Genomic DNA, 22,020 nt, shown 5'->3' with positions numbered 1-22,020 from the left:
TACACCTAGTAAGGAAAAAACAATCAATCACTGTAAAATCAATCAGAATACCTATTGTAACTACCTTGTAGTAGCCGAATAAGATACTAAGAGGGGATACTAAAGCATTTGCATGTGCATATGTAAGAGTGGTGACTTCTTTATATGCAACACAAAATCAACTAAACCTTAGAGTATAGACAGATGAAGATGTCTTGGATGGATAAGGACTAGAGGTGACGAGTCAAATTGAACCCAATACAATGTATCCAATGTACTCATGTGTCTATTTAAGACGAAAGCTCTATGCAATAGTGAGTGGTTTTCTTTGATTTCTAAAACTTATAGCCTATTTTGTCTATGAGCCTCCTAGAATCTCTTTATGTTTTCAAGCCATAAGTTTGATAGAATGAGAAAATAGACACACACTTTATATAGAGCTTGCATCTTAATAAGCGTATAAGTACATTGGATACATTGCATTGACTCCTCTTTGACTTGCCACCTCAGATCCTTATCCATCCAACTCAACATTGTCATCTCTCCACACTCTAAGGTACAATTCATATTGTGTTGCATGCAAAGAAGGCACCACTCATACGCTAAACTATATACAAGTGTTTCAACATAGAACCATTCATCAAACTACGATGGTGTTTCGCAATTCGAAGCTATCAATGGTAGTAGGAGTGTATTAGGCTATCATGTCTGGTGTACATCTTAAGACATCATCCTATAAGCTGCAAAGCAAAACTGCAAAAAATTTGGTGTGCCACAAATGGAAGAGCCAACTATGACTAATTTGAACATCATCAAAACATGTCCTTGAAAGCACAAAGTGGTTGCCTGTACAATTTTTTATACCATAGATGGCCCAAGTTGCAGCTCTCTCAGGTGCTTTCAAGAACAGACCCACCCAAAAAGAGATTCAACAGACAATCTCCTATCAAAATTAATGCTACTACCAACTAATAAACACCACCTGCTCTTGAAAACACATGTTTACTATTAACATTTACTCTGACTCCACGGACTGGGATTGAAACTCTGACACAAACTGCACTGGAATCACAGGAATTAGAAAATTGTTAAACTCAGAATCACAACTCTTAAAACTTCCAGTTGCACCTGCTTGCTGTGTACGCACTAATGCGGCCCTCTTTGCTTGATGCATCTTCATCTCTTCACTAAGCTTCACTGAAGAAAGCTCAGATCGCCAGAGAGCCTGAAAAATGTGCAGCACATCAGGACAATGCATGTATGCACTCTCCATTAAGTCTGATACTCAGGTCTCCATGGAGCTGGACACATGCACTATTAGAGTAAATCAGAAGCTGTTAAGAAATTCCACACAAACAATGACACAATATTCAGCTGAATCTCCTATCACTCACCTCCCCAATCTGACCCATCCCTTGGACTCCACTCCCAACAGCACCCAAAGTATGAGAAAGCCTGAATCATTGGACCAGAGCACACAAGGAACAAACACACAGCATTGAAAAACATTTCATATTGATGTAGCTTCATTCCATGTCTAGATAAAAGAGCCCAGATACCATTACCTTCCAGGTTGCATATACACAAGGGATGAACCAGGTTGCTGGTCACTGGCAAACTCTGCATAAAAGCATACAACTTGGTCAATGAACTGCTTGAAAACCCTGATTTAAGAGGGAATTACACTCCCTGGCAAAAAAATTGGGCAGTTCAACAGCGCTTCATTGTTCTAACACTACACCCTGCCCCCCAAACCCCCCGGCCCAGTATTCTAGCTCTTAGAAATAACCCCAAACATCTCCTGATCTTAAGCATTTATATTGAAGCTTCACCGCCATACTACAAAAGGCAATATATGTTGCTCAAGTTTCCCAATTTCATTTCTAATCTGACACTGCTTAAGTTTCCCATTTCATTTCTTATCTGAAGGTTCATCGTATTTTTGCACCCCTGGTCAGTAATTTTAACCACAGCAAGAGTAAATTCTACACATAGATAATCATACTTTGAGTCTCAATCTTTGCTTACCTTTATCATTAGGACAAGAGAGTGCCATCTCTGTCTCTGTTGAACTTGCTATTACATTGGGGGAGCCAATCATGATGGACGATGATGCCATGGCTGAGCCAGAAACTGAGCTATGAGCTTGAGGAGCTGAAACAGAACCACCACCTACCCCAAGAGGAGGAAAACATGCTGGAGACGGTCCAACACCAGCTGTGTCTTGCTTCCTAACAACCCCTACACATGCATGTCAAAACACTTCAAGCCTTGCAATGCAAATGATTAGTCTGAAGGCGAGTAGAAATACATGAAAGACAGAAAAGGAGAAGAAAAACGGAATTATTAACAAATGGCAAAGGCAAATAACTCAAAAGTCAAATAGCTGCTTGAAATTGCTGTGATCCGCAAATCAAACTGGTTTGGTTTTTCTTTCTTGAGGTCAACCTTAATCCAACTGCAAGAAAACAGAATATGAATCCCTAATGTAACCCAAGATGATGTTGAAATGTTTGCTGTGGCCTACTAAAGCAGATAATTTGTGAGGTGAATTTTCTGAGTGTTGATACTGTGAACTCTTAAATAAATCCCTGAAGTCACTATAAGTAGTTGAGAAGCATCCAGCACAAAATCAATGTCATGCAGCACTATTAATAGCTAGTAAACATCACCATAATCATGGAACCTTTTGTTCTGGCCTACTAAAGTAGGCATTGTTTGAGCATTGATAGTGTGTGGTATTATATGCCACCTTCATTTACAAAATTGAGAGAAAATCCCCAAGATCAGTGCCATATACGTGCATGCCCATGCACGCACACACATGCTCTCTCTCTCTCTCTCTCTCTCTCTCTCTCTCATAGAAAAGAAAAAGGCACTCTCAATTGCTGCTCCTCGTCAGCATCATATTGCAGTGATCCTACCAACCAAGAAGAAAACAAGCTAGATGAAGATAGGGAGAGTATAGAGAAGAGGATTACGAGATGAAAAAAGGGTTCTTTTACCTACAAAGGACATCATGGATATATGTAGGAAGATGGAGACTGACACCCTTTATCAATGCATGGCATGTTGCCAAGACACCACCAGAGCAAGCAATCATATCAAATTAGAGGACAAAGAAGGAGCCTTACCAGGACCTCACAAGACATGGCAAATATCACAACATATGGGAGACACCTCCTAGACCTAGAAGGAGCACACAACCTTACCATGTTAAGTGGCATGGCAAAGTACTATCATCCCTAAGATTTACATGTTTTCTATTTGGACATGATGTCAATAGTTGACTATATATGGGCTCCTTGCACCTAGTGCACACAACCTTAGCATGTTAAACGGCATAGCAAAGTGCTATCATCCTAAGGCTTACATGTTTGACATGATATCAACATAGTAGACTCTATCATGCACTCGTTATACCTAGTGTGAGAGTGTGCAAAAGAAGAATGCAAACACAGAGAGCGAAGCAAAGAGAGACTGATATAAACGTAAAAAATAAAAGGAAAGAACTGCACTCATGTGAATGGAATGCTGAACACAAAGCAAACTGATCAGTCCCTGCATGCAACCTAAAGCGTCAATAAGGGCATAGGATGAGTATGCATGACATAAATGTCCACTAACACCTAGTGATGCCAGGAGGCATATTCCACAGTGGATTCCGTGAGGTTTTACGGTGGATTCCGTAAACTTTGATGACCGGGGCTCATACACAAAGTGGATTCTTTGTGCGAGAAGTTGATGGGGACGCCTGTCCTTTTCGGGCGTTTCATTAATTTAGTGTATACATGGGTGATTCCATAGCGGGTGATTCCGCAAAATGCATATTAAATTAATAAACGTTTATGAGTTTAGAGTGCGCACTCGTAATAAATTAAGGTTAGGATTTATTTCTAACCAGTTGATTTATTTATGTAGCTGAAGACTGCTAGGTATTCACTTTTGTCGGTTTAATTGTATTATTTTACTAACGATTGTAAATACTTCAGTTGATGTGTAGAGATAGCCGCAATGACGGAGGAAAGCATTGGAGTCTAGCGAGTATTCGACCTATGGATTATATTTTGATAGGCGCCACGCCTATATTTTGTCATGTCTATTGAGGCATCGATTATTTATTATTATTTTATATGCGCCTATGCGCATGGATATGTTATTTCTATTTGGACATTGAGATTGGGCGTGCCACACTCTATGGGCACCATCCATTAGCTTTATTTCCTATTTTTGTAAAAGGTAAACTCAAAAGCTAAAAGCTTGTCATATTTTTGTAAATTGGGCTATTATTGAGCATGAAGATGAAAATATACATAAAATACATGCTTTGTGAAGCGCTCACACAAGGCATGGGGGGAGATTGAACCCAATTGGTCTCTTGCTCTTGTCGTTTACGCTTTTTACATTGTTTTTTGTGCAAAAAGGTAGAGTTCATTATTCTTGGGGACCTTCTGGGATTCACTACGTGAGCATACAGCGACCGATCTGCGCACCAGTGGTATCAGAGCGGAGCTGAGATCAAGAGCTTCCAATCGCTATCCATCTCGTGCGAAGGCGAAGCTCCTGGAACGATCGGGCTCTACGGTCAATCTCGTCGCGAACCGTTGATACAGGCAGAATTCTGGCGATCAAGAACCCCTGTTTCTACTCTCAGATCGCGAAGGACCAGGCTGTACAGGCGGAGAACCACGCATTCATCTCCTTCATCAAGTCGTTAAAAACCAGAGCTAAGTTTCATCACTACAAGCCTAAAAGCTTAAAAATCAAAAGTATTAAAGCTTAGTATTAAGCTTTAATAAGCTTAACCTCGTAAATTTCATCTCGGGCGACGTTAGTATCTTCTCGCCGAGTTCAAACACGACGTCAACATGCCGCGATACCAGAAAATCACATTTGGCTTAGTAAGCCATAAGTCCCATAACTAAGCTAAGTCGGACAAGACAAATCTCAAGCAAGTCAGCAACTCCAGGTCCTGCACTCCAGAAATCAAGTTCTGCAAGTCAATCGCAATCAAGTCCTACAAGTTCACTAAGTTGGCTAAGTCTGCAACTCTGCAAGTCACCTAAGTCTGCAACTCTGCAAGTCAGACTAGTCAACTGGAGTCAGAACTGACTAGTGCTCAAAACTCCTAGAAGGGTTGTTCCTGCGCAGAAACTCCGAACTGCAAAGTTGCTCGTGGCAAGGTATTCTACCCACACGCAAGTTCGCTGAAGTACTTTCAGCATACAACGAAGGAAATATCGCAGATTTTCTGAAAATTGAGAAAGAAATACCCAAAAACACATAGCCTTGTAACCTCGAATTTGAGCTACGCTCATCCCGCTAACCTGATTTTGAGTGAGAAAGGTCTTTTGAGTTTTACAGGATGACGAAACCATATATGGATGATCCTATGGCTGAAGACGACCTACCTGAGCCTATCATGGAGCAAAAGCTGGATCTAATTATGATGCAATTGGAAGAAGAATGAAGGGCTAGGCAAGCATTGCAAGCGCAATTGGCAAAATTACAAAGAGCGTCCACCAATAAAGAAGAACCTCAAGCTGAAGATTTGATTCGACGTACCATCGACACCACTCTTGAAGCTCAAACCATTCGCAAGGAATCAAAGATAAGTAAACGAAGTTTTAAATTTCGCACTTTCAATGGCATACGAGAAGGAAAGACTGTTTTATCATTCATTAGTCAGTTCGATGACTATTTCCATGAGGAAACCTATCCAGAAAAAGATAAAATCAAGTGTGTTACTAATCATTTGGTAGACAGAGCATCACTTTGGTGGACTGTAGTACGCAAGAGCATAGAATGTCCTGCTACTTGGGAAGATTTCAAGAAGAAGTTCATGCAGAATTTCCTTCCACCGCAATTTCATGAGAAGGCTATCAAGCAATGGGATTTACTTCAACAGGATCGTGAGTCTATACCTCAGTATACAAAGCGTTTTTGGAATGCACTCCTACAGCTACGCATGCTTGAAGACGTACCAGAGACGACAAATAAGTGGAAGTATATGTCTGGACTTCTTAGGCATTACTACGCTGAAGTGAACATGTTCAAGCCTGCTACCCTTGAAGACGCCATCTCACTAGCTCACGACACTGAAGATAAGTTACGCGGTAGAGACAGACGACCACAGCAATTCCAAGCCAATGGTAATTATGGATCTAAACAATTCAATTCCAATTTTAGAAGATTTAATCCAGGTCGTTTCTCTTCACCATCTTTCCGCAAGAATTGGGCTAAACCACCTGCATTACCATCCAATGTCAATCCAAATCCTAAGCCTATTCCACAAGCAAATCCAAATGTACCCAGACTTCCCGCCATTGCAAATAATGTAACCAAAGCCAAGCCAATAGTATGCTATAAATGTCACCAGCCTGGACATCTCGCAGTAAATTGTCATTCAAAGAAGCCATCAGCTCATATCAACTATCTTGGAGCCATGGACGAAGACGAACATGCGGATATGCCTGATTTCCCTGAAGATGATGACGACACTACTACTACTTCCGACACTTTATCAGGTATGCCTACTCCACATTCATTATTGACTATGAAATGTTTGGTGCATGGAAAGGAAAAGACTATCTTGCATGATGACGGTAGTACTCATGATTTTATTTCAGCAAAATTGATAAAGGAATTGAAATTAAAGACTGTACCTACGCATTATCGCATAAAAGCTGTATTTTTAGGCACTAGGTATAATGGTACACAGGAAGTGCAAGATTTAGAGATTCAAATTGGCCAATACACTGAAAGAAGAAATTTCTTAGTTGTTCCATTACAGTCGAGTGACATTATTTTAGGAATGCCTTGGCGACACCAGCATAATCCAGATATAGATTATTACACACACATAATGCATATTAATTTTCAAGGAAAATCTATTACATTATATGGTCTGCATGCATCTAATGTTTTTCCACTGCTTTCGCATACTCAAGCTAAGCGTGCATTACGCAAGAGTAGTAAATCATATCTCATTTGGGTGAATGAATTGCAAGCAAAGAAAAATCATATGCACCCTAGGCATAAGGAATTTCTTGCATATTTTAAGGACTGTTTTGCAGAAGACCTACCACCAGGTTTACCTCCTTCATGTCCAGAAGACCATAAAATTGATTGATACCTGGCACACAACCACCTTGCAAAACACCATATAGGCACAATCAGATAGAGCAAAAAGAAATCCAGAGCCAAGTTGAAGAATTACTAAATAGAGGTTTAATTCGACCTAGCAATTCTCCATTCGGTGCACCTGTACTTTTAGTCAAGAAAAAGAATAATACCTATCGTATGTGTATTGACTACCGAGCTTTAAATAAGATCACTGTAAAGAATAGGTATCCTATACCTAGAGTTGATGACCTTATGGACAAACTGCAAGGATATTCTATATTTAGTAAAATTGACCTTAAGTCTGGATATCATCAGGTGAGGCTAGATAAATCTGACATATTTAAGACTGCATTCAAAACACAGTTTGGCCATTACGAATTCTTAGTCATGCCATTCGGATTGACTAATGCACCTGCTACCTTTAGTAGAATGATGAACTGTATCTTTCTGAAATATCAGTACTGTGTGATTGTTTTCTTTGATGATATTTTGGTGTTTAGTCAAAATGAGAAAGAGCATTATGAGCATTTGTTATTAGTTTTTCAATTATTGAAAAAAAATCAACTGTTTGCAAATCCTGAAAAGAGTGAATTCTTTAAGACAGAAATTGAGTATTTAGGTCATATTGTATCATCTGAAGGAATTAAAGTTGATCCTAAGAAAATTGATGCAATATTAAATTTGCCCGTTCCTAAAAACGTGCATGAGTTACGCTCATTCCTTGGTCTTGCTAGTTTCTATAAGAAGTTTGTACGTAATTTTTCATTACTTGCTTTACCATTAACCAAACTTCTCAAGAAAGGAATTGTTTATCAATGGACCGAAACTCAACAGAAATCCTTTGACTTACTGAAACATGCATTAACCAATGCCCCTGTTCTACAGTTGCCTGACTTTAATAGACCATTCTTTCTAGTTGTGACCGATGCTAACGGATCACGAATAGGAGTCGTACTAATGCAAGACAACCATCCTAAAGCATATTCTCGTTGTAAGCCGAAACCCTTTGAGCTGAAATATTCCACATATAACACAGAACTATTAGCAGTTGTACAAGCATTAAGACAGTGGAAACACTACTTAATGGGTTCCGAATTCATGATAAAGACCGACCAGCAAAGTATTAGACATTTACTTAGCCAATCCCAAATTTCTGACCGTCATATCAAATGGGCTTCCTTTATTCAAAGTTTTCATCCTATCATTCAATACCAACCTGGAAAAGAAATTGTAGTGGCTGCTGCATTGAGTAGAAGACCTGCAATTCATAATATTTCTGTCATATCTTTTGATTCTTTGATTGCTATGAAAGATACATATCACCAGGATATTACTTTTCATTCTGATTGTAATAAATTAGTTCCAAATAATTTCATTCCTATTGATTCATTGTCATATAATGATGGATTTATGTTTTATGAAAAAAAACTGTGTTACTATTCCATTCCGATCTTTTGTTTTGAATGAAATTCATTGTCCCCCATATCAAGGTCATAGAGGTATCATATCTACATTACGTATGTTAACTGAAGATTTTTATTGGCCGTATATGGATGCAGATGTATCTAATTTCGTTTCTGAATGTTTGATTTGTCAAAGAGTTAAGAGACATCATGGTAAACAGTATGGATTACTAATGCCTTTGTCTATTCCATCTAAACCTTGGGAACAAATTTCTATGGATTTCATTACTCGTTTACCAAATACTAAATCTAACCATGATATGATTTGGACAGTTGTAGATAGATTTAGTAAGCAAGCATACTTCATTCCATGTAAGAAAACTTTAACAGCATCACAAGCAGCACAGTTATTTTTTAAAACTGTTTTTACTAACCATGGATTGCCAAAAGTGATTATTTCAGATCGTGATTCTAGATTTTGTAACAATTTTTGGATTACCCTGTTTGCTAATCTAGGCACAAAGATTGATTTCTCATTTGCATTTCATCCAGAAACTAATGGACAAACAGAAGCAACAAACAGCACCATTATAGATCTTTTACGTGCATATACTATCTCTAAACCTCAGACATGAGACGCACATTTACATTTATTACAGTTTGCATATAACAATACACCACACACATCTACAAAGAAAGCACCGTTTGAAGTCATTTATGGATATAGATTATCTACACCTGTTGCATCTTTGTCTAATAGAATTCAGAGTGCTGATGATATTGCTAGTATGCATAACCGTATTTTTTATGAGGTTAAGGATATGATTGCTAAAGCCCAGCAATCATATACCAAACAAGCCAACAAGAAAAGACAAGCTATGAATTTCAAAGTTGATGATTATGTTTGGCTCAGAATAGAAAAACGTAGACTGCAAAGTGTAGATAGACATCCAGTTGTCAAACTAGCTCCTAGATTCTCTGGACCATTTAGAATCATTCATAAAATTAATGATAATGCATTCAAGTTAGAATTACCATCTCATTGGAAAATTCACAATACGTTTCACATTAGCTTATTGAGACCATTTCGAGGCCAATTACCTGTCCACCCTATTTATGAAAACCCACCTTTATTAGAGGAAGAGACTGAAATACTTGAACCAGAAGCTATCATAGGCACACTGACTTTATGACCACTAGAACTGGCTGAAGGTATTCTAGATATCTAGTAAAATTTAAAAACCATCCTGTAGAGGAAGCACAATGGATGCACGCTAGAGACTTAAATGCTTTCCCCACTCTGTTATCTCCACATTGAGCTAATAGCAATTGAGGTCAATTGCTATCCCACCCCGGGGGTATGATGCCAGGAGGCATATTCCACGGTGGATTCCGTGAGGTTTTACAGTGGATTCCGTAAACTTTGATGACCGGGGCTCATACACAAAGTGGATTCTTTGTGCGAGAAGTTGATGGGGACGCCTGTCCTTTTCGGGCGTTTCATTAATTTAGTGTGTACATGGGTGATTCCATAGCGGGTGATTCCGCAAAATGCATATTAAATTAATAAACGTTTATGAGTTTAGAGTGCGCACTCGTAATAAATTAAGGTTAGGATTTATTTCTAACCAGTTGCTTTATTTATGTAGCTAAAGACTGCTAGGTATTCACTTTTGTCGGTTTAATTGTATTATTTTACTAACGATTGTGAATGCTTCAGTTGATGTGTAGAGATAGCAGCAATGGCGGAGGAAAGCATTGGAGTCTAGCGAGTATTCGACTATGGATTATATTTTGATAGACCACGCCTATATTTTGTCATGTCTATTGAGGCATCGATTATTTATTATTATTTTGTATGCGCCTATGCGCACGGATATGTTATTTCTATTTGGACATTGAGATTGGGCGTGCCAGACTCTATGGGCACCGTCCATTAGCTTTATTTTCTATTTTTGTAAAAGGCAAACTCAAAAGCTAAAAGCTTGTCATATTTTTGTAAATTGGGCTATTATTGAGCATGAAGATGAAAATATACATAAAATACATGCTTTGTGAAGCGCTCACACAAGACATGGGGAGAGATTGAACCCAATTGGTCTCTTGCTCTTGTCGTTCATGCTTTTTACATTGTTTTTTGTGCAAAAAGATAGAGTTCATTGTTCTTGGGGACCTTCCGGGATTCACTACGTGAGCATACAACGACCGATCTGCGCACCACCTAGTGCCTTTGACCTTGAGATTCATGGCATTAGACTATGTTGAGAAAACCATTTATTAACTACATTTCTCTTCATTAATTCATTCTGGTTTCACTCTTACAACCCCATTAAGGGCTGGGTGCCCACATTTTGGGGCACCACTCAAGACTGTCTATATCTATAAATAGGGGATGACTACCTTCATTCCACATTTTTTCACCCACATTCATTCACTGGCTCTCCATCAGATTACTCTCTTTCATCAGTCTCCACTCCATTCCTAGGTCTCTCCATTGGTGTCTACACCCCTGCTCGCAGGACATTTTAGTTCATGGACAATCCTACATAGCTGTCTGCTGCCATCCAGCTGTCCTCCATCATCAAATTGATTGGCGTCGATAGGATTGCTGCAGGCAATATCTTTTCTACCAGCCAGGATTTGCGTTTTGCTGTCTTGCACTCTTCCGGCATCCGTTCCATCTCCTACAGACAACTGCACAGCCAATATGCTGTGTTTTGCTGCTGTTGGACCTTCTATTGCTGCATTTCAGCCAGAGGCAGGCCGCCCTCCTATCCTTCTGACTCCGGAGCGTGGTGGTTGTTGGTGATCTTCTCTCTCCTCTCCAACAGCACATGAGGACTGCATTCCCCTCCCTCTATAGCTGTCCTTCTATTAGACTACCTATGTTAGTCAGTCTATCATCTCCCGGTTGTGAGCTCCTGTTAGAGTTTGATGGAGACATAGGAGCTCTGGCAATTTAGGTGCATTTTCTTCAGTTGGCAGCTTCTTGTGTGCATTCCTAGGCCAATTTCTGCTTTCTAGGGTCTACCTACACCTACCAAACATTGTCTTCGTCATTTGGTATTTTCCCACGGCCTCCCTTATTTTTTTCTGGCATTTTCCGAGGAGTGACCAGCATTTAATGCTGGTCGACAAGGTTTTTGAGCACCTATAGGTGCAGGTCAACTAGATTTCGGGTTTCTTGGCTATTTATAGCCTCACCTCCCACTTGGCAGACACACGCTCTTCAATCTTCAGTCTTCCATTTACAAGTGCACACTCCGACACTCCATGTTTGGTGCTACCATCATCATCAGCTTGATTTGGTGCCCTCACTGATGCTTTGGGCTGCATGCAGGGACTGATCACTACATCCCCATTGTATCAACATTCTTCTTCAATTAGTGCAATACTCTTCCTTCATCTTCTTCTCTCTCTCTCTCTCTCTCTCTCTCTCTCTCTCTCTCTCTCTCTCTCTCTGTGTGTGTTCATGTTCATGTTTCTCTTCCATTGCACACTCTCACATGGTATCATCACCTAAGTGAGGACACAATCTGGAGATTTATTGCAAAGGAGCAGGTGTTTCGCATGGAGAAGCAGCCCAAATCTTCAAAACGCAGATTTTCAGCCTGCATTTGTTGCATTTACATCCCCTACAGGTAGTCTCAGTGCTTGTTCGACCTTCCTAGCAGTTGGGCGATTTCTCCAAGAGGCTAGGTGACAGCATCCATGCATCAAGCAGCCCCTATTTGCTGCATTTTGCAGAAAACACAAATTTGCATTTGTAGGCCACTACTCCCTGGCATAGACGACAACTATCTAGAGGAGGCAATAGCTTCCTCGTGTAGCCGAACCCTTTCCCGTGGCATGCAATAGCTTTCTTTTGACAAACAAAACATTTACAATCCATGTAGTTGCTACCTTCTATTTTCTATGTTGTCTATGTCCCTTTGCAATTCTCTAGGTGATTGCAGAATCAAAGATGTCTTACCAGTTCACGAGCTTTGATGACTCAAAGGAGGAGCTTCTTTCTACACACTCCTTTGAGCGGAGAGGAGACTCCCATTCATACCTATCCCTCTTCTATTCATCTGTCACAGAAGACTTCCTCCGAAGTGAAGATGTCATCCTTAATTCCCTCAGTGCAAGTGCTTGTCTTGCCTTCATTACCCAAAGAAGAAAAACTCGATGGTTCCAACTATTCTTTGTGGTCGTGTAAGGTGTAGTGCATACTCAACACCTTTGATCCTTGGGATCTTGTTTCTAATTCCATCCCCCATCCTCCTGAGGATCCCATAGATGGGACTTCTATGGATCGTGTAGCCTTGTGGGAGCAGCTCAACTCTTGAGGCTGATCCTTTCTCTTTATGAGTTTGTAGGATTCTATCCTTGTGCATGTTCACAAGTTGAAGACTGCAGCAAAAGTGTGGTAGAAGCTTGCGTCTTTGTATCAACACAAGATCTTTACCCACAAGATTTCCCTTAAGAAGAAGTTGCGAATACTCAGACTTGATGACTCCTCTATGAAGGAGCACATCACGAAGATGGAGGACCTAAGGAGTGAGCTTGCCTCTCCTAGTTGGATGATATCCTTTGAAGACATGGCTATGATCCTTTTGACTCAACTGCCATCTCCTCAGTTCAATGTCTTCTATACTAGCCTTAACACATCGAGAACCCACAACACACTCTTATGGGAGGAGCTTTTACCGCTTGTCTTGCAATATGACGCTAGAGATAGCTCGATCCATATTGGAGCATCAGGGTCTTCCTCATTCCCTTTAGGGTGAGGCAGTGGCTACTGCGGTTCACATCTGCAACTGCTTCCCGACTTTTGTCTTACAAGATGACTCCATATGAGGCTTTCTTTGGACAAAAGCCTTTTGTGTGTCACTTCCGCATCTTTGGATGTGATGTGCTTGTCCATGTGGACAAAAAGAAGAGGAAGACAAAGCTTGACTCGAAGTCCAAGAAGCTCATCTTCATGGGCTATAGTACTACCACGAAGGGCTATCACCTCTATGACCCAACAACACAGAAGCTTGAGATGAGCAGGGATGTGATCTTCGACAAGGCTGCGACCTCCAAGGATCCTATTGATGGTTCTCTTGTAAGTGATTCTTCATCATCGACTGACCCTCCCCCACTCTCATTTCAGCAATCTAGACAACTCATGTGTTAGCCTGACCTATGCCTTAAGCATGGCTAGGTTATTTAGGCATTTTATTATGGTCACTGTATACTTATTTGGGGCTCTGGCTCGCTCCTCATTTAGATTATCATCACCTACAAGTTCTATGGAGAGAGGGAGACATTGCCAATGCCTACAAGCTAGAGACTCGCTGTTGTACGCGTTATTCTCATGTTTGGTATATGGATTCCATTTTCCAAGCACATCTCTGAGTTCCTTCTTTGCAGTGTTCTTCTGTTTTCTTTCTCTTTTGTCTTATGTTCAGCAGTTTATTTCAACACTTGTCTATGCTTCCATTGCTGCACCACTTCTAACATGGTCTCAAATTGCAAGATCTAGGTTCCTACTACGATTTTTCTGTTGATTACAGGTCTTTTTTCCCCTGTTGATCAGGCACCCTTTTGTTGCTCATGTTCACCCTATGTGTCCTCAACTATTACCTATGTTTTCAGACCAGCACCCTGCATTTTCGGCCTACGCCTAGATTCTAGCCTGCAATCATCAATTTGCTTCATTAAATGCTCAACCAGCCTGCATTTTTCATTTTTTGCCGCTAACCAACTAGGCAACTATTTTGTGCATACCATTTTTGCTAACTTTGGTAGTTTTTTACGTTAGATTAGGGTTCAGCAGCACGTGTGTACTCACACACACTCACAATGAACAAGTGAACAGCAAGAGAGGAGAGTGCTAGAAGGTCACATCCACTATGTGAGAATCAATGAAAGTACAATCCCTAAGGTACTAAGTGCCACACTCACTAACGGATGTTCAAGGAAAAATCTCCAACTAGAAGGTAAAAAGTGCCCATGAGATCTGGGAGTGTTCATGTCAAACCATAGAAGGAACACGATAAGTGTAATATTTGACTAGTTTTTCTTTATTTTGTAGCACTTGCCCTTCATTTCTGGTCAAATCTTTTATTACACTACATGTAAACTTTCATTTTGTGACATCTTTAATGTTGGTTTGGTTGTATTCTCTCTCTATATACCTTCTATTCTCTATCTTCTCTTCTTACCATCTCCAAATCGCTCCTCCGTACACTTCTACAAATGATAAGCTACATGGACCTAACTATCTTACATGGAGCGCTGTGATGAAAGCCTGGTTTGTGCACAAGTGGATTTGGTACATTGTATGTGAAGCTATTCCTTGGCCTCAGCGTCCTTTTACTCTTCCTGAAGATTTTGATGAGGACAACTATAAGGAAGCTATGTTTACATGGGATTCAAACAATGCACGTGCGTATTCTAGACTACCTCAGTGTATTTCTAATGAAATTCTACTAGCAATTATCTCCTACAAGACATCTCCCGAAGTACGGTTGAAGCTTCAACTATTGTACGAGGCACCTTCCACCATGCGTGTAGTGACCCTTTATGGACAGCTTCAACAGATGAAGTTTGATCCGAAGGACACCATTCAGTCATTTTTTATCCGTGTTACACAAGTACAGGACCAGATTCGACACATGCAATCTGCCCTTCTAGAGGCATATCTTGTGGGAATGGTACTCTACAAGCTCCCAACAGAGTTTGATGGAGTGGCGAATGCTTTGAGAGCACAGACATCTTCTACGCCTGTGAGCTTTATACATGTGTCCTCGATGCTACTTGAGCATGAGGCATCTTTGCATTTACAAGGGAGGCTTCCATCTCATTACGAAGGTTCCAGCGAGGCCTTTACAGCTTCAGAGAGGGATGACAGAAAGAAGAAGTCAAAGACCTAGTGTTATCACTATGGTAAGAAGAGCCACTTGCAAAAGCACTGCAAGGAGTTAGCAACCTCACGAAAGAAGAAGGAGATGAAGAAAAAGCGGGATGAAGACTCCTCTAATGAGTCATCCTCTTTCTTAGACTCCGACTCTGATCCTCCAGCCTGGGAGAAGTCCAAGGTGCGGAAGGCACCCTTCCTCTGCCACTTTCTAGTCCAAGTGATACAGTCATTCTTCACAACTCTCTAGTGCCAGAGAGGGAGTGTGAGAGAGTGGTGAGATGGGGCAACTAAGCCTCATCTATATAGATATATACATGCACAAGTTCCAAAGAGAGACATCCTTGACGCATCGACCGAAGTCTAGTAGGTTCAAATCCTAGAGCTAGGATTAACATCCAATTTATGATGAGCTGGTTCTTTAACAGAAAGCGGGCTTGTCTCCTAGCCTTGAGCTCACATGAGGGGACACTTCAGTGTTCTGTTGGCCAAAGGTAAGGAATCCATAGTCACATATGTTCAAGGCATTTTTGACAGGATGGTCTTGTATGCTACTGGAAGACATTGTTGATGGACACAAAGATTTGTTATGACTCTTCTCTATTTTCACGAGTTGGTATGATTGACATCAACATCAAGTTCTCCCCGAGACACCTTGGTGGTGGCTTGATCAACCACTGCTTGGGAATCCGTGGTTCTAATCTGGTGATTCTTTGTTGTACGGACTATAATTAGCCTTTATCATTGTATCTTTGTATTGTATCAGATCACCCATAATTTGAGAGAGGGTGTTAGTAGTCTAGACAGCTCGTGTGAGTTTTGCTAACCTATGCCATGCATGGCTAGGTTATTTAGGCATCTTATTATGGTCATTTTATGCTTATTTGGGGCATTTTATGCTGGCCAGCTTGCCCTTATTTCGGCATTGTTTTCTTCTTTATATACCCGGCTCCCTCCTCATTCAAACTATCACCTACAAGTTTTGTGGAGAGAGGGAGTCAATGCCAATGCCTAGGAGCCAAAGACTCACTATTGTACACGTCATTCTCGTGTTTGGTATATGGATTCCATTTCCCACGCACATCTCTGAGTACTCTTCCTTTGCAATGTTCTTCTATTTTCTTTCTCTTTTGTCTTGTGTTTAGCAATTTATTTCATCAATTGTCTATGCTTCCATCGCTACACCACTTCTGACACTCCTACCTTTCAAATTGCCTCTTAGCACCCCCTCTTCATCTTCAGCTCCTCCCCCTCCTCCACTCTCTACCTCGGCTTCCCTTCCACCTTTTACGAATACAACTACTTCTTCACCGAGTACTTCCACCCCTTTAGCCTCCACTCCGAAGTCTTCTAGGGCTACTAAGCCATCAAAAGGGGAGCCTCCTTCCGATGAGGAGGATTACCTTCCCTTGGTGAGGGGGAGTCCCTTCCACAAACACATGCTTTGGAGGTACCAAAGGCTACTGAATCTCCCTCGCAGCAAGATGAGTCTATTCAGATTTCTCATTGGTATCAACAGCTCATGCAAGATTTAAGTGTTTCTCACTTTCTTGCTTCTCCTACAGGTCCACGCAGATCAGCTCGCTCACAGGCCCAGCAGAATAGTTCACTTTGTGTGAACTATGCTCTTATGTCACAAATTCTTCATGGCAGTGAGCCTACTATAGTTGAGGAAGCTCTTATACAAGATATTTGGCATAAAGCCATGCAGGAGGAGCTCGATTCTATCGAGTGTAATCAAACTTGGGAGTTGGTTCCACATCCCCCAAAGTGAAAGGTGATAGATGTAAAGTGGATCTATAAGGCCAAGTACCTTGCAGATGACCGTGACAAAGAGTGAACAGAGTGAGAAGAGAGAGAGAGAAAGAGACAGTGAAACGCAGAAAATCTGCAGTGAAGAATGCTGTATAAGAATGCAGAATTATACACGGGTGCAGAGAAAATATCTGTGTATGTCTCCACCTCGAGGATCTCAATCTCCGTCTGCCTCGAGAGCAATCTCCACAATCAGCAGGCTGAAATCTGTCAGAGACAATGTGACAAGGCTGCTGGAAACTCAGCCTTTTAAAGGCTGAAAATAATAGCCTGAAAATACCTGAAATAATCAGGTCGGCTGCAGTCCCGGACTGTCTGACTACTGCCACGTGGCAGCCTGCCACATGACACTACTGACGTGGCCACAAGAAATGACTCTCAACACCTCCTCTCAGATCCTGGACAAGGCAGCAGACGGAGGGATTTGGAATGTCGGTGAAGTAAAGCCTAGGGAAGTGCCTTCGTAAACAAATCTGCAAGATTGTCTTCTATCTTACAGTATTCCACATCAATGGTCGCATCCAAAAGCTTCTCCCTGATGAAGTGATACCGAATCTCTATGTGCTTCGTCCGGGCATGAAATACAAGATTCCGTGCCAAGGCAAAGCAACTCTCATTGTCGCACCGCAAGATAGTAGGACGAGTCTGGGAGCAGCCAAGCTCCTCCAACAACCGTTGAAGCCACACAGTCTCACATGTGGTAGAAGACACAACCCGATACTCTACCTCATTCAAAGATATGGCTACTGTGGATTGCTTCTTACTACTCCAAGAGATAACACTAGCACCCAAGGTAAAACAATAACCTAGTAATAGACCTCCTTTGATCTACATCGCCAATCCAATCTGAATCACTCCAACCTGCGAGAACAAGATCCGAAGCACCTATACCTGCTGGATAGGAAATCCCGAGGTCGAAGGCCCCCCTCAGAAACCGAAGTATCCGCTGAGCAACCTACCAATGCACACGCTGAGGTGCACTCATGAACCCAGCCAAGAGACCTACAGCAAAACATAGATCAACCCGTGTGTTGAGGAGCCAAATCAATGATCCAATCAGCTATTGATGGTAGCAGGTAGCATCCGCCAAAGGAGAATCTACGTGTGAAGTGGCCTTCCAGTTCAGATTCATAGGAGTAGAAAGGGACCGACAATCCTCCATCTCAAAAGTCACCAAGAGCTCCTATACATATCTCTACTGAGAGATGAAAATCCCCCTCTGAGTCTGATAAATCTCGTGGCCCAAAAAGAAATGGAGAAGTCCTAAATCTGTTATCTCAAACTTCTGATGTAGGGCTGCCTTCGTCTCTTCGACTTGCTGGGCATAATCACCTGTAACAATCAAATCATCAACATACAAAACAAACAACACACGACCACCCTCAGAAGTGTGCACGTAAAGCTGCAGATTGACCCTAGAGCGCCAATATCCCAACTTGGCCTGGGGCAACGAATCAATCTTCTCGTTCCAAGCACGCGGAGCCTACTTCAAGCCATACAAGGCCTTCTTCAACCTGTAAACCTTCCCATCTGAGGAACCAAAGCCAGGAGGCTGCTCTACATAGATCTCCTTGTTATATTAATAAGGTAAATTACAGGAAACAGGCACGAGGGATGACCGTCCAGGGGCCTTGGGCGCCCGAACGGGATTTAGGGGAGCCTAGAATTAAAGAGAGTCCAGGAATAGTAGGACTCACCAAGAAGTGACAGCTGGCAATCGGATCACGATGGGAGTTGCTAGCAATTAACTAGGCAAGGCTGGGAGGAAAAAAACGCATCTCATGTCCCTATTGAGAATCGAACTGTGTACTCTTCCGTTCTCCTCATCATATCAGTTTCTTCATTGAATCGCCATCTTGACTACAACATTGGTATCAGAGCCGCCATCGCATCCTGCTGGAGCCGTTGGGTCCTGTTTCAGCCAACGGGTCCTGATTTTGTCAGTTATTCACGACGTTTTTTTTCGGTGATCAAGGCGTGAGGGTCAGGCGACTAAGGCGAGGGTTAGGCGACTAAGGTGTGAGGGTCAAGCGACTAAGGCAAGGGCCAGGCGACTTGACGAACACGTCACCCGTCATCCGTTTTAACTGACCACAGGGAGACGTATAGCGTGAGATGGTACTCCACATGCCACACGTCATACATGACTGTTTTCGGAGAGCAGTAATACAACGGCAGTCAAATCCGTCACCAACCAACTGAAGTCAGGAGTCAAATCCGTACCAGCCGACTAAAGTTAGTCAGACCTGTCCTATACATAGAAGACATACTAATGGTTCACGTGACCATTAAGAAGGGGGATATTTAGTCCCCTTCTTACTAGTTGTTTATGCCAATAAGCTTCATTTCCAGCGTGACCGGCTTAGTTCGGGAAGATAAAAATTATCCCTCACTCTTCGGGCTTATTAATAAAACCAGCAACAGTTGCCCTGTCATTATAACCAGGAAAGTACTTTACTTTGTATGCAAATTTCTTATCTTTGCTTTCCAATTCCAGTGTATTAATGGCAGAAAAAGGAAAAGAGGGAGTAATGGAAGGTTCTAGTTCTGGGGACCACCCTATGGTAGATCCCCATGAAACGGAGATGCAAGAAGAACAGTGGGAAGAATTCTTTGCCACACGAGAACAATTTGATGATCTAACTGCTCGTGTGCAGGCACACGGGGTTCAAATGGAATTTTTAACTCAAACACTTACTGAAATAAAATCTCAATTAACTTTATTACTAGAAAGGGATAAAAATAAGATAGAAACCTCGGATATCCCATCTTCATCGAAAAATTTAGATGTGGCTATGCGAGATCCTAAGGAATCCCACTATAAGTTGAGGGATAATCCAATTCTTAAAGATATGAAACCCCCTCAGTTTCACGGAGAGGAAAAAGATAGAAATAAAGACACTATCTTTAATTTTCTCCAAAAATGGAAAGATTTACACAAACTTAAAAATACTCCACCACATCTCCAAGCGCTGGAGGCTAGTTTAACTTTGGGGCCAAAGGCGTATAAATGGTGGCGAACTTTAAAGGAGGCAAATAAAATACCTGAAACTTGGGCTCAATTTGAATCCATCTTTTTGAAAGAATTCCTTCCTGAAAATGAAATGGAAAGAAATTGGGAAGATTAAGATTATGTCAGACAAAAGGGAAGGCCCCTGCTGACATATTTGGAGGAATATCGTGAGATAATCCTCAAATTGGAAGGAATAGATGAATTTCAAAAGACAAGAGGATTCATTAGGGGACTAGATAAGGCCTGTAAAAAGGAAGTTAAAAGGAGTTCACCTAAGACGCTGGAAGAGGCAATTAAATTTGCTTTAATCAATGAAGATAGTACGCGTCTAGGTACACTCACTAGTCTCATTGATATAGAGCCCAAGTCTAAGGAATTGGAAACCTCAAAATTTGTAGGCAAATTTAAAAGGAAAATGCCATTTTTTAAGGGCAAGAAACAACCTTTTGAAAAGAAACAATATGTAAGGCCAAAGTTAAGTCCAGATGACTTTGATAAGGCCAAAAAAAAAAAGCTGTGTTTCAATTGCCTATCCCCTAACCATACTGCTTGGAATTGCCCTCAAAGGAAAAAGGGGAAAGACAAAGGAAAGGATAAGGACACGGGCAAAGGAAAATGAAAACAAACCCATATAGTGTAGACTCTAGAATTAAAGGGGCATGAAAGGTATAAATCTTTAGAAGTCTTGCACAAGGATGTACAACACAGGTGTTGTATGTCAACTTCTATGTGGCAGCCTACCTTTGGGCCTCATGATTTAGTTAGAGTGCATGGATTGATAGCTGGAAAGAGGGTTAGAGTCATGATTGATGACTCTGCTACTCACAATTTCATAAATTATGCACTTGTCAAAAAATTGAAACTTCCCCAACAAAAGAGTGGGCATCAATATGTTGTTTGTATGATGCAAGGTCAAGATAATAAAATATGGGATACAATGGTATCCAATTTGGAAATTGAGATCCAAGGATATAAAGATAAACTTGATTTCCAAATTATGCATATGGAAAGAGCCGATATTGCTTTAGGGAGGGAGTGGCTATGGGGATTGGAACCATCCTTAAAACGTAGTTATCATCATAATACACTGGAATTTGAAAGGGATGGTAAGACTTTTGTGATTCAAGGTGAACATGAAGTATCTGATAATCCTTTGTTGTGTTCCACTGAGGTTCAAAAGCTGATAAAGAAGGAAGCTTGTGAGGTATATATGTTATGGTCTCTTCCTATACAAAACACTTTTATTTTCTATAATATAAAGCAACAATTTTCTTATGTTTGTGAGTTGAATGTAAATAATGAATTAAGTAGTTTGTTAGATGAATTTAAAGATGTGTTTCCTTCTAATTTACCAAGTGGCCTTCCACTAGATAGGGGTGATATAAATCACCCAATTGATACAAATAAGGATACACACCCTATTTCTAAACCACCGTATAAATTAAGTGAAACACAGCACCAAGAAGTTGAAAGACAACTTAAGGATTACCTTGATAAAGGATTTATACAACCCAGTAATTCACCTTGGGCTTCGCCAATTTTATTAGTAAAGAAAAAAGATGGTTCTATGCGACTTTGTGTTGATTATAGAGCACTTAATAAAATAACGGTGAAGAATAAATTTCCTATACCCAGAATGGAAGATCTTTTTGATCAATTACAAGGGCAAATTCTTCACAAAGATAGATTTAAGATCAGGCTATCACCAAGTAAGAATTAAGGCACAAGATGTTCCTAAGACAGCATTTCGTATTAGATACGGGCATTATGATTTTTTGGTGATGCCTTTTGGCCTC

At 41.0% G+C, this 22,020-nt stretch overlaps 1 protein-coding gene across 4 annotated transcripts in view; it reads right to left on the bottom strand.

Annotated features, from left to right (window-relative positions):
* Nucleotides 1-736: 736 nt before the first annotated feature.
* Nucleotides 737-22,020, bottom strand: part of LOC148020644 (uncharacterized) — a 34,105-nt gene continuing 12,821 nt past the window's right edge. The window contains exons 2-6 of one of the 4 annotated variants that reach the window (XM_087699419.1): nt 8,321-8,362; nt 2,008-2,220; nt 1,545-1,599; nt 1,374-1,434; nt 737-1,204 (exon numbers count right to left, since the gene is read on the bottom strand). In XM_087699419.1, the coding sequence (XP_087555545.1) occupies nt 995-1,204; nt 1,374-1,434; nt 1,545-1,599; nt 2,008-2,220; nt 8,321-8,362 (581 nt within the window). In that variant the 3' untranslated portion in view covers nt 737-994. Of the gene's footprint in view, nt 1,294-1,373; nt 1,435-1,544; nt 1,600-2,007; nt 2,221-8,320; nt 8,363-22,020 lie in introns of all 4 variants that reach the window. The other 3 variants (XM_087699421.1, XM_087699422.1, XM_087699420.1) reach the window with 3 other exon arrangements.

This window comes from Lygodium microphyllum, chromosome 18, assembly GCF_053477565.2.
Source record: "Lygodium microphyllum isolate KBCC chromosome 18, Lygodium_microphyllum_v1.1.10, whole genome shotgun sequence".
In the NCBI taxonomy this organism is placed as follows: Eukaryota; Viridiplantae; Streptophyta; class Polypodiopsida; order Schizaeales; family Lygodiaceae; genus Lygodium; species Lygodium microphyllum.
The sequence above is the reverse complement of the archived record's forward strand: the minus strand, read 5'-3'. Positions and strand labels throughout refer to the sequence as shown.